Source organism: Crotalus tigris, unplaced genomic scaffold (genome assembly GCF_016545835.1).
Source record: "Crotalus tigris isolate CLP2741 ecotype Arizona unplaced genomic scaffold, ASM1654583v1 scf7180000023625.2024221, whole genome shotgun sequence".
Taxonomy (NCBI): Eukaryota; Metazoa; Chordata; class Lepidosauria; order Squamata; family Viperidae; genus Crotalus; species Crotalus tigris.
In genome coordinates this window covers 168,186-183,446 of record NW_024100087.1, presented here as the reverse complement: position 1 = coordinate 183,446, position 15,261 = coordinate 168,186, and the positions used below count along the sequence as shown (strand labels likewise).

The 15,261-nt window shown below is 35.2% G+C and overlaps 1 protein-coding gene across 5 annotated transcripts in view; it reads left to right on the top strand.

Annotated features, from left to right (window-relative positions):
- PDE5A (phosphodiesterase 5A) overlaps positions 1-15,261 on the top strand; it is a 122,358-nt gene that overhangs the window by 84,648 nt on the left and 22,449 nt on the right. For all 5 annotated transcript variants that reach the window (XM_039320158.1, XM_039320156.1, XM_039320155.1 and 2 more), the window contains exons 4-8: positions 4,243-4,314; positions 4,757-4,846; positions 10,830-10,967; positions 11,741-11,808; positions 14,591-14,699. In XM_039320158.1, the coding sequence (XP_039176092.1) occupies positions 4,243-4,314; positions 4,757-4,846; positions 10,830-10,967; positions 11,741-11,808; positions 14,591-14,699 (477 nt within the window). The remainder of the gene's footprint in view (positions 1-4,242; positions 4,315-4,756; positions 4,847-10,829; positions 10,968-11,740; positions 11,809-14,590; positions 14,700-15,261) is intronic.

The following is a 15,261-nucleotide window of genomic DNA, read 5'->3' as shown; positions in this document are numbered from 1 at the left end:
TTCAGTATTGTTGACAGAGGAAACAGTGCAATAACAAATAGTAATGGTGATAATGAATCTCCTTGAAATATTCCTCTCTTGATATTAACCTCTCCCAGCCTCTCACCATTGATCTGCAACTGTGTCTTCCATTGTGCCATCGATCTTTGCACAAATTTTCTGATGTTTCTACTGACTCCTGTTATTTCTAGGCACTTTATTATCCAATCATGTGGCAGAGAGTCAAATGCCTTTTTGTAGTCAATCCATGCCACATTCAGGTTGGTCTTCCTTCTCTTGCAGTTTTCCAAGATCATTTTGTCTATTATATATATTATTATTATGATTTTTATTATTATTATTAATTATCTTATAAATTGTATACGTTATTTTTTAAAATTTGTTCAATAATCCTATATTCAGTTCTGGGAAGTCAGGGGGGGGAGGGTGGGGTGGTTTGGGAGGGGGGGGTGGATGTTTATTTGTAAAATTTTTGAAAAAAATTAAATAAAAAAAAAAAAGACTGATAAACACTGATCTAGATACTATTTGTCTGCTCTGGTTTTCAGAAGAGATGACAAATCCATCTGGATATGGGGATACATTTAGGCAGAAGATAATGACAGAATAATACAACTAAAGGATATGCTTATTTTAGTTCTATAAATCTCTTTGGGAGAACCTAGCATGCTACAAGCATTATATATGAGTAAATATTTCCTTGAATCAACAGAATAATACATTGAGAAATTTGCTTTCAAAGTTAGCCCCAACCTTTCAATACTCTATAGGTTTTATTATTTTTAGGAATAGTTCTTTAAGCATATAGGGAGCTGTGGTGACAGAGTGGTTAGAATGCAGTATTGCAGGCTAATTCTGCCGATTGCCAGCAGTTCGATTCTCACCAGCTCAAGGTTGACTCAACCTTCCATCCTTCCGAGGTCAGTAAAATGAGGGCTCAGATTGTAAGGGGCAATATGCGGACTCTGCAAATCGCTTAGAAAGGGCTGTAAAGCATTATGAAGCGGTATATAAGTCTAAGTGCTATTGTTATATAGAAGCTATAATAGTGCTCTTCTTTGTCCTGGAAGATTGATTAAAAGAACATCAAATTGGCAAATAAATATAAATCTGAATAGAAAGACTGGATTGTGTTGCAATAACTTCTCATCTTCGGTAACTTTATGACTGAAAGAAAAAATGTGCCTGACCTCCTCCCCGCTTCCATCCTCTCCTTTGCCCTTCTTTGAAAAGTGGTTTCTTGTTCTGCAAAGGAAAGAGGAAGACTGAGAATAAATGGGGTTAGGTTGATTACAAGTGCAGAGCTATTTCTGTTGGGAAAACTCATTTGACACAATTGGAGCAACAATATATGAAATAAATGTATTCTTGTATGTCTTCCAATTTATGCTCACAAGAGAGATAATTTTATTTTATATGTACATAAAAATGTTAGACATTTCAAGCAATTTGAAATTATACAGTTGCCTAGAAACATTTTTAAAAAGCAAAGGGAAGCACACATCTGCCAAGGAAACCAGAAAATGTTGAATGTAATTTCCTTTTTAATACAGGTAGTCCTCAACTTACAACCATTCATTTAGTGACCATTCAATATTACAGTGGCACTGAAAAAAGTGACTTATGACCATTTTTCACACTTACAATCATTGCAGCATCCCCCATGGTCACGTGATCAAAATTCGTATACTTGGCAACTGACATGTATTGATGACAGATGCAGTGTCCTGGGGTCATGTGATCACCTTTTCTTATCTTAAACAAAGTCAATGGGGAAGCCAGATTTACTTAACAATTGTATTTCTGACTTAGCAGCTGAAATGATTCACTTAACAACGGTGGCAAGGACTATCTTGTTTAGCAATGGAAATTTTGGGCTCAATTGTGATCATAAGTCGAGGACTACCTGCAAGTAATTCAGAAAGATATCGTGAATAATACTGGCAGGTTTCATAAAAAGCATTTTGAATTTTGCTGTGCATATTTATAATACTTTTAATTCAGATAAGTAGATAAAGTGCTTCAAGTAGGGTCCACACTTGTTCAAAAGTTGGAACCATCTTTTGAATTAAACTAGTTGTATGGAGGGCAACTGATATAATATAGATATAACATGAAGTAATTTCCTAATTCCAACAAGTGCTCTGCAGATTATATGATGAGCATAATATTTTTATTGCATAATATTTTGGGGTATATTCTTAACAAATCACACTAATAATTATATTGAAAGATCTCCAGATAACACACCTCACTGCTAGCCACAGTGTGGGTAATTCTTGCTGGGAGAAAGAATTCTTGCTGGAAGAAAGAAAGACAAGTGTGTGTCAGACAGGTGTCTGTGCAGTAAGTGATTATTTACTACTTACTTTGTTGTTTGCAAAGTAAGGTAATTTTGTCAACATAGTACAGCTTCACTTTTCAATGAGTTTTTTCTTCACTTCATGAGAGTATTAATAGAGTTATTTTTTGTGCAGTGCTGTGAAGCCATATGAAGCTTTGTGGTACAATGGGAACATTTAGAATTTTTTTTTTCTTATTTATACAGATGCCCTTTGTAACATCAAAAGCCACATTATGTCCCAAGAAGAACTGACTAATGGCCTGGCCTGGCTTAGCCTGGGGGAACTAAATTCTAAATGAAGTTTTAGAATCTGTCTGACATAGCTTTTGTTAGTATCTATCATAGGGAACAATCACAGGGCTAAATAAGATATAATTTAAGTAAACTCCACTTATGCGCACATTTTTAATGATGCAAATAGCAGCAGGAGAATTGGGATAATTAGGCTTACAACAGGAGAAAAAGTTGAATCAATTTCTGCTCTGATGACAAAAATGTCTTTTTTTTCAACATGGACTTTCCTATAGCACAAATGAAATTTCTAGAATGAGGATGTTCAATGGAACCATAGCAGAATGGTTAAATTTTCATTTTTTAGTCCATTCCTCCATTCCCAAATAATTTCTGTTTGCCTTTATAAAAATGCATGTTAAATGCAAATATGCATATCATAGCATCTTTTTTGTTTGGCTAATAGTGATAAACTGTGGTACCTTCCATATGTGACCATATTTTGATTTCCACAATACCATATAAAGTCCAACCAAACTGATGAGCAACAGCTTAGAAAAGACTGAGGTAGAAGATATATGACAATTGTTGAAAACTACAAGCCATGATTTCTTTTACCTTTCTCAGCTACTTCCATGATGGATCATATGGCTAAAGATGCTTAGGGATATAATCTGGCAGTTAATTTAGGGGCACTAAATCCCCCATAAGATCTACAAATTATGTAGGAATACAAAATCTGAAATAACATCAAGTTGATGCTATTCTACAAAAGTAGCCAGAAGACAGAAGGGTAAGGGGAAAATGGAGCAGTATTACATCAGATTTCAAATTTTGTATATCTACATAAAATTGGGGATAAAATAATAAACAAATGTAGTTTGTCTATTTAGGTTACACTATACCATGACATTGCTAAAGTGAAGTATATTTAACTCAACTTTGAGAGGTAGCAACATGTCCATATAGCCAAAATTAAACCAAAATTTCAGTAAGGATTTATATTCGTATTTGAAGTGCAACTCCAACAAATTTATTATAATACTACTGTGAACTCATCTCACTGCAAGAAAAAAGAATCAGTTAGAATTTGATAGGGAAGGCTTAGGATCTTGAATCTGAAAAGCAATAAATTATGTGTGCTACTATCAATGTACTCTGAAGCCAAAGAAGATTGATCATGGCTCTCTATTTTGGGAGCTCATATTTCTGTAAGTGTCTCAACATTTGTCTTAATATATACAAATACTCTAAGATCATTTAAGTTGTTTCATTTGGTTCCAATCTATTCAAAGCAAATTAGAGAAAGTAAGTACCAGATTCAATGCTTTTGGAAGAGCTCATAACAAACCAAGACCATGGAATTTACCCTGAAGTAAGACTAGATTGGCCTTAGGGATTCATTGGGTTTCTGAAAAAATAAGCAATTGTGAGTTTAGTAATGCTTATTCTTAAATATATGTGGATAAGAGAGTCACTGTAAGTTTTAAAAATAAGGATACTACTGTTTCATTGGTTTTTTTTTAAAAAAATTCATACTTATGTATCAAAAACAATAGTAAACTTGGTAACAAGGCTTGGACATCTCAGGTGACTATTGATTTCCTTATGTTTTTCATCTGAAATCTGATTGAATAAACTATATTCTTATATGGACTTTTAATCAGGTGGTTGGTGTGGCACAAGCAATCAACAAAAAATCTGGTGGTGGAGGAACATTCACTGAGCAAGATGAGAAGGTATATTTTACAATTTTATTTTTATTAACAAATATGCCATCTGAAATGCAGATAATTCTGGTAGGAACAAAAGAAGAATTTATCTTTTCTAAATGGAATTTGTGATGAGCATCTGTGAGACATCAAAATTAAAACATAAACAAAAATGGCTCATAGTCTTAACAAGATTCAGTTCTTGCTTTTAAAAATAGAAGCCTACATTTAATATTTCACATAAGACTGGGCATTGTCTGCATCTGTTTTTGTGTTTGCAAAATTCACCACAACTCTTTACCACTAAGAATCTTGTTGCATGTAATATTGGTATTTTAAGACAGATATAAACAGCACTCTTTGCTAATAAAATAAAGTTCTTTGGAATTGGAAATAACAAGCTTCTAAAGTCTCAAGTGTAATTAAATAATATAGGTGCTATATATAACTTTTGATGTCCAATTTACAGGATTTTGCTGCTTACCTGGCATTTTGTGGAATTGTTCTTCACAATGCTCAGCTCTATGAGACTTCGCTTCTTGAAAACAGACGCAATCAGGTGAGTGAAAGATGTCATATTTATGGGTATGGTGTGTATAAGGGATATACAGTATTAAAAACACTTATTTCATGTTTTTTCATGTGCATCAGGCATAGCCAATAGATACGATATTTGAGTGTACATGGTGTCATAATTGGTAACTGGTCTTAAAGGAATAGGAGACATTGGCAGTATGCATTGCCATCCTCCTGCATTGAGATCTAACCTTGAAAAATGACTGGGGATACGGAAGAGGAGGTTGGGCATATTAGAGAAGGAGATGACAGAAACCTAGAAGTTTAACCTAGTAGGGCAGATAAGCATCCTAGTGCTCTACACACTGTAAGCATTTCCTCCACAACAGTCCCAATTTCTCATGTGGCCCCTTGGGAAAATGAATTGCCCACCCCTGCTGTAAACTCCAATTAAACCTTTATGTTATCAGCTACCAAGATTGAACATCATTATTCACAGAAGAAGATGACATAATTTCATCCTACTTTCATCAAGGGATTCATACATAGGCCTAACAATTCCTGAGAACAAAATATGTCAATGTGTCAGTATACCTTGTAGCATGACAGAGAATGACATTGAGGAGGGAAGTTTAATTCTTCCCTTATTGGTTGCAATCCACACCAAAATCCCAATATAGACTACCTTTATGCTGGACTTCATTGGAAATACCTGTTTCCAAACGTAATTGCTGTGGTGAGGCACCAATTGGCTGGAGAGTTCTGCTGTTTGTATCTGGCTCACAGGCTGGAACATCTGTACCTCTTCTAGTTACAGGTAATTCTTAACTTACAACTTACAGTTGTTTAATGTTTCTTCAAACTTACAGTGGACTAAAAAAAAGTTACTTATGACCCATCCTAAAAATTACAACTGGCTCACTACCCCCAGGGTCACATGAATGCATTTCAGGCACTTGGCAATCAGTTAGCATTTATGACAGGTTACAACATCCACAGTTGGATGATTGTATTTTGTGAAATTCTTTGCTGTTTTCCACAAAAAAAGGCAAACAAACACCCATTGGATAAACTGGATTCAGATTTACTACTATGTGTTTCACTAAATGAATATCATAAAATTGATTGTAAAATCAAGTTTGGTCACGTGATGATTCAGTTTATGACTGCAACAACTTACTACCAAAATTATGGGCTCAGTTGTGGTTGTAAATCAAGGACTAACTGTATTCTGAAATCCTTATTACAACCAGAACATGAGAAGCATCTTGATCCACTATCATCCACCAGTCTGAGATCAACTTTCTCCATTAACCTTGCAGTTAGGGACTGTGCCCTCTCAATTCTTTGAACAGAAAGATTGGATTCATAACAGAACTACTGTATTCTGAGAAAATGCACTTTTCCCATGTGATTCAATGTGGAAAAGTAAAAGTGGGAAGCAATTTGGAATACAGTATATTGCTTCTGTTTATGTATTCTTCTTGGGATAGGTCAGATGCTTAAAAGAATACAAAAATGAAGATACAGTCAGAACAACTCTTTCTCCGTAGTCATATGTTCCATATTCTGGAGTGAGTTTGAGGTGGAATAAATCCTATTCCTTCCTGTTCAGTAAGTTTGTTCAGACACTGAGGCTCCCCAATATGTATAAATAGGGTGTTTACTATAACTGGTAGGGCAGAACTGTTCTTTCAGTATGCTTTGAAGGTGTGACATCTACCTATGTACTTTGTTAAAGGATTGCTTATGTTCTACCACTGTTTACAGAGGGAAGTATCTTGGCCTGCCCTTACCAGTATGCAAAAACATTGGTAGGAATCAAATGGGTGGATAGGGCTCCCAGACTTTCCCAGGATTTTAAAGTTGCTTGCAAAAATTATCAACATACCAAGCTAAAATCTCAACCAGATCCATAATTCTGTGTTACTTTGTTTTCTCAAACAGTATCTCCTGTTTCTCATTAAAAACATGAGAATGATTCTACAAAAATTGTTTTATCCATTCCTGCCACAGTTCAGGCATTTTCAGAGAGATAAATACGCATTGACTCAATGAGTCAAACATCCTTAGACATAATCCCCAGTAGGTTATGAATATATTTAGTAAAGAATGTATTTGATTTAATCAAAATCAATCAAATATTCTGTTTCATAAGACAGACAAATGAGGCTTTTTGTTTTCTGCACTTACGAATTCAAGTGACTTTATATTAAGCATTACATTTTCCAGTATTAGTTGCATACTTCCTTTTCTCATCACTTTCAGAAATTGCTTGTTAATTGCTCTTCGGCTATTAGAAACCTTTGGATTGACGTGTTTTACAGTTCTGGGTCAGTAACCTTCAATCCTTACTGGAAGTAGTTTTAGTACATATTTAATGATTTAAAAATGGGGGGGTTGAACAGTAAGAGGGTGGTTATAACTTTGAATTTTGAAAGCTATAAATGGAATAAGGATCCAGAAAAATGAAATAAGATTTTGGAATCTTTCCCATGGGAAAATGCTTTTGTTTTGAGTTCTTTAAAACAATCATATAAGATAGGACTTTAAAAAGTGGGAACTAGTAGGAACTGAAGATTATAATTAAAGGAAAAGAACCCTCAAACACAAGTTACAAAAACAGAATACAAAATAGATAGACTGTCTTTAAAAGACACTATGGAACAGAAGCAAGTTTTATCCGGCATCATTGAGACTAATTTGAAAGTGAATTTAAGCATGACAGACTACAAGAATGACATGGAAAAAGGTGTTGCACTAAATATACAAAAAAACAAAACCCAAACCCAAACCCACTAAGGTCTTAATAATTAAAAGGGATGTATAAATAAACTAAAAGAATGACTGGATAATTTTCCTAAATTGGGGTTACAAAACAGGCTAATAAAAGTTTTGAAGAATTTTGTGAGAACAGAAAGAAAAATGAAAAGAAATCAAGTTCTAGGACAATGGTGGCGAACCTTTTAGAGATCGAGTGCCCAAACTGCAATCCAAAACCCACTTATGTATCGCCGGGTGCCATGTGGGTGTGGCCCACTGGGTGGGTGTAGCTGTGGTGGTCATGGCAGACTGCGTGGGTGTAGCCAAGGTAGGCGTGGTCACCTTGATGTTGCTCATGGGGAGGGATGCTTGTGGGGGCCGGGCAGGGTTGGGTGAGATCCAGGAGGTCTCTGGCAGATGGGGCGGTGGGGAGGAGGCTTGTCCTGCGGGGTGAAGTGAGGCAAGGTGAGGCACGGCGGGGGTGCCATTGTCATAGGGCAAGATAAGGCAGGGGCCGGGGCGTCCGCTCCTGACACCATCAGCCCTCATACACAAAGGCCAATGAGCGCATGGGGGTCGACAGTGTCTGTCAGCCACAGCCTGCCAGCCCCTCAACCGACGCACTCTGGGGCTCTGCAGCCCATCACCAGCAGTTCAGAGAAGCCGCCTCTGAGCTGGATGGCCAGCCGACAGCTGAGGAGGCGATGCAGTGGGTCATGCCTGGGAAAAGGAGAACATGCAAGGCCAGGAGGGATGGGACGGGGGGAAAGGGAAACCAGCCATGCTGGGATGTATCCAGCCACATGGGACTTCGGTGAATTAGCGGGCAGCTGGTTGAAGAGGGACAGTTGCCATCTCCGGGGCATGGCATGCGTGCCCACAGAGAGGGCTCTGAGTGCCGCCTTTGGCACACATGCCATAGGTTCACCACCACTGTTCTAGGACAGTGTTTGAAGTTACTAAAGATCAAGATTATTAGGAATAAAATTTGAAGACGGTTAAAATAGATATGATGTTTCTAGTAACCCTTAATGGACTTTTGTGATGTCATGGCTGAAATGACAAGACTTTAAGGATTTGTTTATAGATAAGAGAGGGGATATGGGAAGAAGAGATCATTTGATATATTTTAAGAGAAGGTAATAAGTTATTAAAATTGTTTATAGTTTATTCTGATGAAGAGGGAAGATGTTTCTTTATATATTTCTATTTTTCCTGTTAGTAGGCATTAGTTTTTATTTTTGCAGTTGTAATTTTTAATAAAATTACTATTAAAAATATTCTGGAAGGCTATTGTTGGAATCCATCAGTATCCCTTTGGTTGGAGGCAGGTCTAGTTCCAGAGAAGAATTAATTTGGTTAAGAAAGATCACTTAGTAACTTAAAAATTTCCATCATGGTTTAGTTCCACTGTCATTATTAGATTGTTATTAGATTTACTCAAGTTGGAAGAAGACCTAGGAGGTGAAATTACAAAATATTGTCCTATCTTTTCCAGGCTTGCATTCTTTGGTTTTTGCCAAAGCTAAATAAATAGTCATATAGCAGATAATATATACTGATTTGTAGAGTGATAATGCTGAACCTTTCCCTTGGGGGGATCTTAAGTAAACTTTTTGAGGCAGCTAAATAATCTTGCTTCTGTAAAATATCATAGAACCTTTATCATAGTATGCTGTAATATACTACCTTCAACTTTACAGGAATGACATTCCTAATTTATTCCCTTTACAGAGATGCGTTGTCTGTTAAACAAAAGAACAGGTTGTTATGCTGCTGGTTTTATTGTGAATGTACTATGTATATTTAACTCATTTCAAATAAGGTTCCTAAAAGATGAAATAAATTCAGTATTTCATTTCTTCTCAATCACTTTGAAGTTGCAAATTCTGTTTCAGAGACTGTATTATTAGGGAGCAAACAAGATAGTTATCCAACCTGACTAAAAATAAAGAAAGTAATTTGGGAATTGTTATCTAAAACATTATAGTAGCTTGTTTTATAACGGAGAGTGTTTTTATGCCTTTGTGTATATCTTAAAATGTAGCTATTAGTATTTAAACTTTTAGCAGTATTTTTGTTTCTTCCCATGTTAATTACATTTTTTAATAGATTTCTACTTGTATTATGTAAATTCTACTGTATAACTGTATATTTTTCTAGTTAGTGACCATAATGAAGATGTTCTGTTCTGTTTAACATTATAAACTGAATGCTATTTTTCTTTGGTAGAAATTCAGAATATAAATCTAATGTCAATCTAATTATTTTAGCATCCTTTTTCTCCTCCTCTCCTCTTCCTAATAATATCTGGTAAATATTTATAGTTGTTCAGAATCCTAACATCATATGGATAATTAGAAAATTTGTGACTCCTTGGGTTGTTTTTTCAGAGATATTTCCTTACCAAATTTCTCAATGCTTTTAACAATAGCTGATACAGTAAAATAGTCTTAAAAAGTGAGGGAGATTAGAGAGGTATTTGCCTTGAAAGTAGCCCATGTAGAATTGTACATCATGGTCAAACATCAAGAATTGACCATAGGAAATGCTTTATGCCATTTTATGTGGTATCATAAAATAATTTATGATAATTTCAATGTCATAAATGATTTTATAAAATTTGCCAAATTTCAATTCTGTGGAAGTTATGGGTCCCAGATTTTGAAGCAGTTTTTAATTTAGTTCATTTGAGGTATCTAGGTTCAAAATATTTTGCTCTATAATGAACTGTTTTGCCCAGTTAAAGCTTATTCTTTCAGCCCAACATATTGCACAAAATTGTTATTGTGGGAGTAAAACTGAGTTTGTTTGTTTTTTTACATAGGCTGCCTCGAGTTCCTGGGCGAAAGAAGATTTATCAATCTAATAAACTAGCGAATAGCTTTTGGTAACAGTAAATAATGTCTACTGGAATAATCCCTTTTTTGTGCCAAATAATACTGTAGTAAAACACAAATTGTCTATAGGAATGTAAGGGCCTGTTCCTGGAGAAATTGGTTTATAGATTTTGTAGGAAGGAGACTGTAGATGCTCTGTAAAGTCAAAATGTACACAGTTCTGGAAAAAAATGAAAATGTAAAACTGTTGTCAATATGTGGGCAGAGAACTTGTAAAGTTCATTCTGTTCAACTTGCAAGGAGTGATTCATTATTTCTTTACATTAATGCAATTATACGGTTTTCTTTGAAAGGAACCCCTGAAATTACTGGGGGGGGGAATCTGCCTTTCAGTTGATTAAAACTGTTTTAATTCTGTTATAGGTACTTCTTGATCTTGCCAGTTTAATATTTGAGGAGCAGCAATCATTAGAAGTCATTTTGAAGAAGATAGCTGCCACTATAATTTCCTTCATGCAAGTGCAAAAGTGCACCATTTTCATAGTGGATGAAGACTGTTCAGTAAGTATGGACCTTGACTGTCTTCTCAACTGGCAAATTCTCAGTAATTGCGTATCTGCACAATTACAGATAGATTAGTCAACAGTTATTTAAGCCTTAGTTAAATCCTAACATGACTACTACATGGTGAATACCCTTAGATAGTATTCAGAAGCTTGATATGAAATTAGGCTGCCAACAACATTATTATATTAAAAACATGATGTCCATGCTGAAAGCCAGCAGTAATTGCAAATTTTTTAGGGGCACAATTTAAGGTGTTGCACTGACCTAACAGATTTGGGCTTGGTTGTTAGAGACTGCTAATGTTAACATGATCCTGCTTAATCAAAATCAATCAGAGAAGCTCTATTGAAGATATGGTCATTTCCTAGGTTTGTTATTCTGATTCATGGAAAAGAGCTGTCTCTTGTATGGCAGCTATGGGAAAAAAACATTTTTGGAATTGCACCATTTTTTAAAATTGATAGTGATGATAAATACCCTATTTAAAAAAAGATAGTGTATGAATCAACATCATATTCAACATACAAGGTGAAGCTCATTATGTAGTAAATTAAATTGAGCCTGATATATTGTATAAATTAGAAAAAATGGTATAACCATTGTAATATGTCAGTTTTGTTTATCATGGGTCTTAAAATGCTTTATGAAATACAGTAAATCATTGATCATTTTTCACTAGGCGGGAAATAAATAAATTATGCTCTTTTACAATACAAACAATTTTACTATACATTTTAACAAAGCCCAAACTCTGTTCTCCTATTTAGGATTCATTTTCCAGTGTCTTTCACATGGAATATGAAGAAATAGAAGATTCCAGTGAGACCCACAAAAGGTAAAAGAACTAGATTCAAGAGATTTTTATGGCTTCACACCTTTCCTTAATAGTGAAAACCATCAGTTTTCAGCAATCAGAAACATGACCACAGCATGACCCCATTTAAAAGGATAGCTAGCTCAGACATTACATTAGTTTCAGTGAGGCTTGCAAAGGAGGCGGTGTTCATTTTGATCAGCCTTAACAGATAGAAGAGTTGGAGATGTGGCATATACATCTTTTTCTTCTTTTTTGGAACAATGTATCACTTTATACCAACAATTTGTGGGTGGCCCCAATTTATAACTATTTCTTATATGAGCTGACTAATCCTCCAACATAAAATTCACATTTAGAAATGTGGAAAGCCTGCCATTAATTCTGCAGAGAGCATTCTTTTGCCAGTAAACTTTCTGTTATTGGAAAGTGCTCTGAATTTGATGAAGTTTAGCTTAGAAGGCAACTTCCCAGTGTGTTTTTTTCTTTTTTCCTTCATCCTGGAGATCAGTGGCTGCCACCTAGTGGCATTATAGGTGCCCTGGTATCCACTGTATGAATGCTGTGTTGCTCACCCACTTGCTAGGGCTTCTGATATCTGAGCTTCAGTTATTCATCAATTTATTAAATTCCTTGCTGTGAGTATTTCTAAAACTATAATAAACAAATAAAAATATATTAAAGAAATAACTTGCCTTTTCTCCAGGAATTCAAGATGATGTATGTGCTATTCCTTCCTCAAAGCTAAAGTTTGGGAGAGGTTGAGTAGAGAAATAGTGAGTGGTCCAAAGTCATGCAGGCAGCTTGTACCTTAGTTTCCCAGTCTTAGCCTACTATGTTAACCACCATGTCATGCAAACTCATTCAAAGGGCATTGCCCTTTTATCTCTTCTGTGGATCAGATCTGTACATCCAAGAAATCCATTCATCTTCTCCATTTTTATTACTTAACTCTGCAGCATCCTTAACCAATTATTTAAATTGGTTTAGTTTTAGTTTTGTTGGTTGAATAAATTACTAACTAATGCAATTTTATTGATTGTGTTTCATCAGAATGAAATGAGGTATAAATTAAATGTGTTTAAGACTAAAATGTCAACCAGCCTAGTTGCAAATTTACAACCTGAGTAAACTATGAATTCTTATTTCAAGGAAGCCTGCAAATTACTCTTTCTTAAAACAGAACTATACAGACCAATATTTTGTTTAATATAATGGCTCATACGCCTTATAAAAAGCCTTTTTATATAGCAAACAAACAAAAGGATAGGATGATTCAAATAGAAAAGAGTTAATAATAGCAGATTTATGAAACATTAGTCATTGCAGAGAGATGCTTTGAAATTGTTTATTTTTAGCTATATCTCCATGACAGTAAAAAAAAAGCTTTGGAATCTCGAGTCTTCAAAATGCTCTTGTGATCTGCCCAGTGAAGAGCATGAATTTTAAATGGAAGATTATCAGGCCGGGGCAAAAGTATTTTGAGTACAGTATTTTGACTTGCAGCCATTTGTTTAGTGAGCATTCAAAATTACAATGGCACTGAGAAAAGTGATTTGTGACCAATTTTCACACTTACCATCATTGCAGCATCCTTATGGTCACATGATCAAAATTCGGACACTTCGCAACTGGCATATATTCATGACCTTTGCACTGTCCCAGTATCATGTGATCACCATGTGTAACCTTCCCAACTGGTTTCCTACAAGTAAAGTCAATGGGGGAAGCCAATTGCATGATTCACTTAACAAATGCAGGGATTCTTTTAACCACTGTGGTAAAAAGTTGTAAAATGAAGCGCAATTGACTTAACTGTCTTGTTTAGCTATGGAAATTTTGGGCTCAATTGTGGTTGTAAATAGTACTAAACCAACAATGAAACTGCTAAGATATGGGGTTAAAATGAATTTGGTATTTTCTTTAGAGCAAATGGTTTTGTTTTTTTAAATGAAATATTTGTACAATCAACAAGGCTATTAAGAAGAATACCAAGTTAGTTATTCAGAAATTATATTTCAGGATTTTGGTGAGGGCATTGCAAAAACTATTTTGTTCTTAAAATCTTGGAGAAGACAGTTAAGGAATTAGATATCTAAGCTCTGTACTTGCTTTTAGACTTTTCAATAAGGCCTCTAAACATTGATTCAGTACATTAATAACTAGTGCTTTTTTTGTAAAACAAAAAAAAAATGGTGCCGGAATTCACACACTTCATACAACCCACCTTGCCTACCCTACAAGGTTCCATCCAAAAAAGGTGCTGGAACTCCATTCTGGGCGTTCTATGAGAAAAGAAGCCCTGTTAATAACTTTTCCTTGTATGTAATATATTTGGATCATTCCTGGCTCTGGAATGACCTTTTTAAAATGTAAAATGTTGTTGTTTTTATTAAATTTATGGAAGGCACCTCAAAAGTTAGATGTAGCATAAGTCTTCCAGATCTCAGGATCAGGCTAAAGACTGATTAGAGGTAGGTGTATATATATCTTCCCCATAGGATGTGGGGTATTTCTTAAAAATAAAAATTATGTTGAAGTTTATCATGGCTACTTCCCAAAGACAACTTACTTAAACTACAGAATGGAAAATTACTGGATTAAGCATCATAGCTACTAAAATCCAAGACTTCAAGCATGTTAGCTGTATCCAGAGCATTCATAAGATCTATGTAACACTATTTGGAATATCAGCCATTGATACAACATGCTTTTCATATGCTTAATTGACCATTACAATGTGTTTCTAAGAGTAGATAATTAATGCAGTTAACTGAGTCCATTTCTTTTTCTATCTCAACAGAAACAATGATTCAGACCAAATTAATTATATGTATGCCCAGTATGTCAAGAATACTATGGAGCCTCTTAATATTCCACAAGTGTGCCAAGATAAAAGATTTCCTTGGACAGTAAGTAACATGAGCCAACATACAAAAATTGACTGGACATATGGTTTGATGTAACTACCTTTTCCAGCAATTGTTTCTATTAAAAAGCTTATAAAATGTAAATAGATGTACTCATGCTGTGCTTTAGCATCTGCCTCAATCTCCATTGAGTTTTATGGAACTGCACTGCCTTTTTGGGCCTGCTTTTCCATCTCTTACTGTATCAGTGGAGGGCCTTCGGCTGGTGTGCTAGTTCTTCTTTCCCTACTTCTTAATAAGGATCCTGCTATTTGTTTGACCTATTTCCACCTTGGCTGAAGAGGAGTGGCCTGTTGACTTTACTAACACAGCCAGTACTGTCTAGTGAGCTTAGAACAACCTGGCATGCAAATATTCAGTACGTTGAACTAATTGTTTCCAATGTCAGTATCATTCAATAGCAATGCCTTATTGCATCTTATATGTTAATTAGATTAATTGGTTTTGTTAGTTATTGCTTTTGTTGTTGCAAGTGTATTTTGACATAAAATGTATGGAATATTATAACATGAACAGCTAGTGTCTAGCTGTGGCTGCTTTCTTG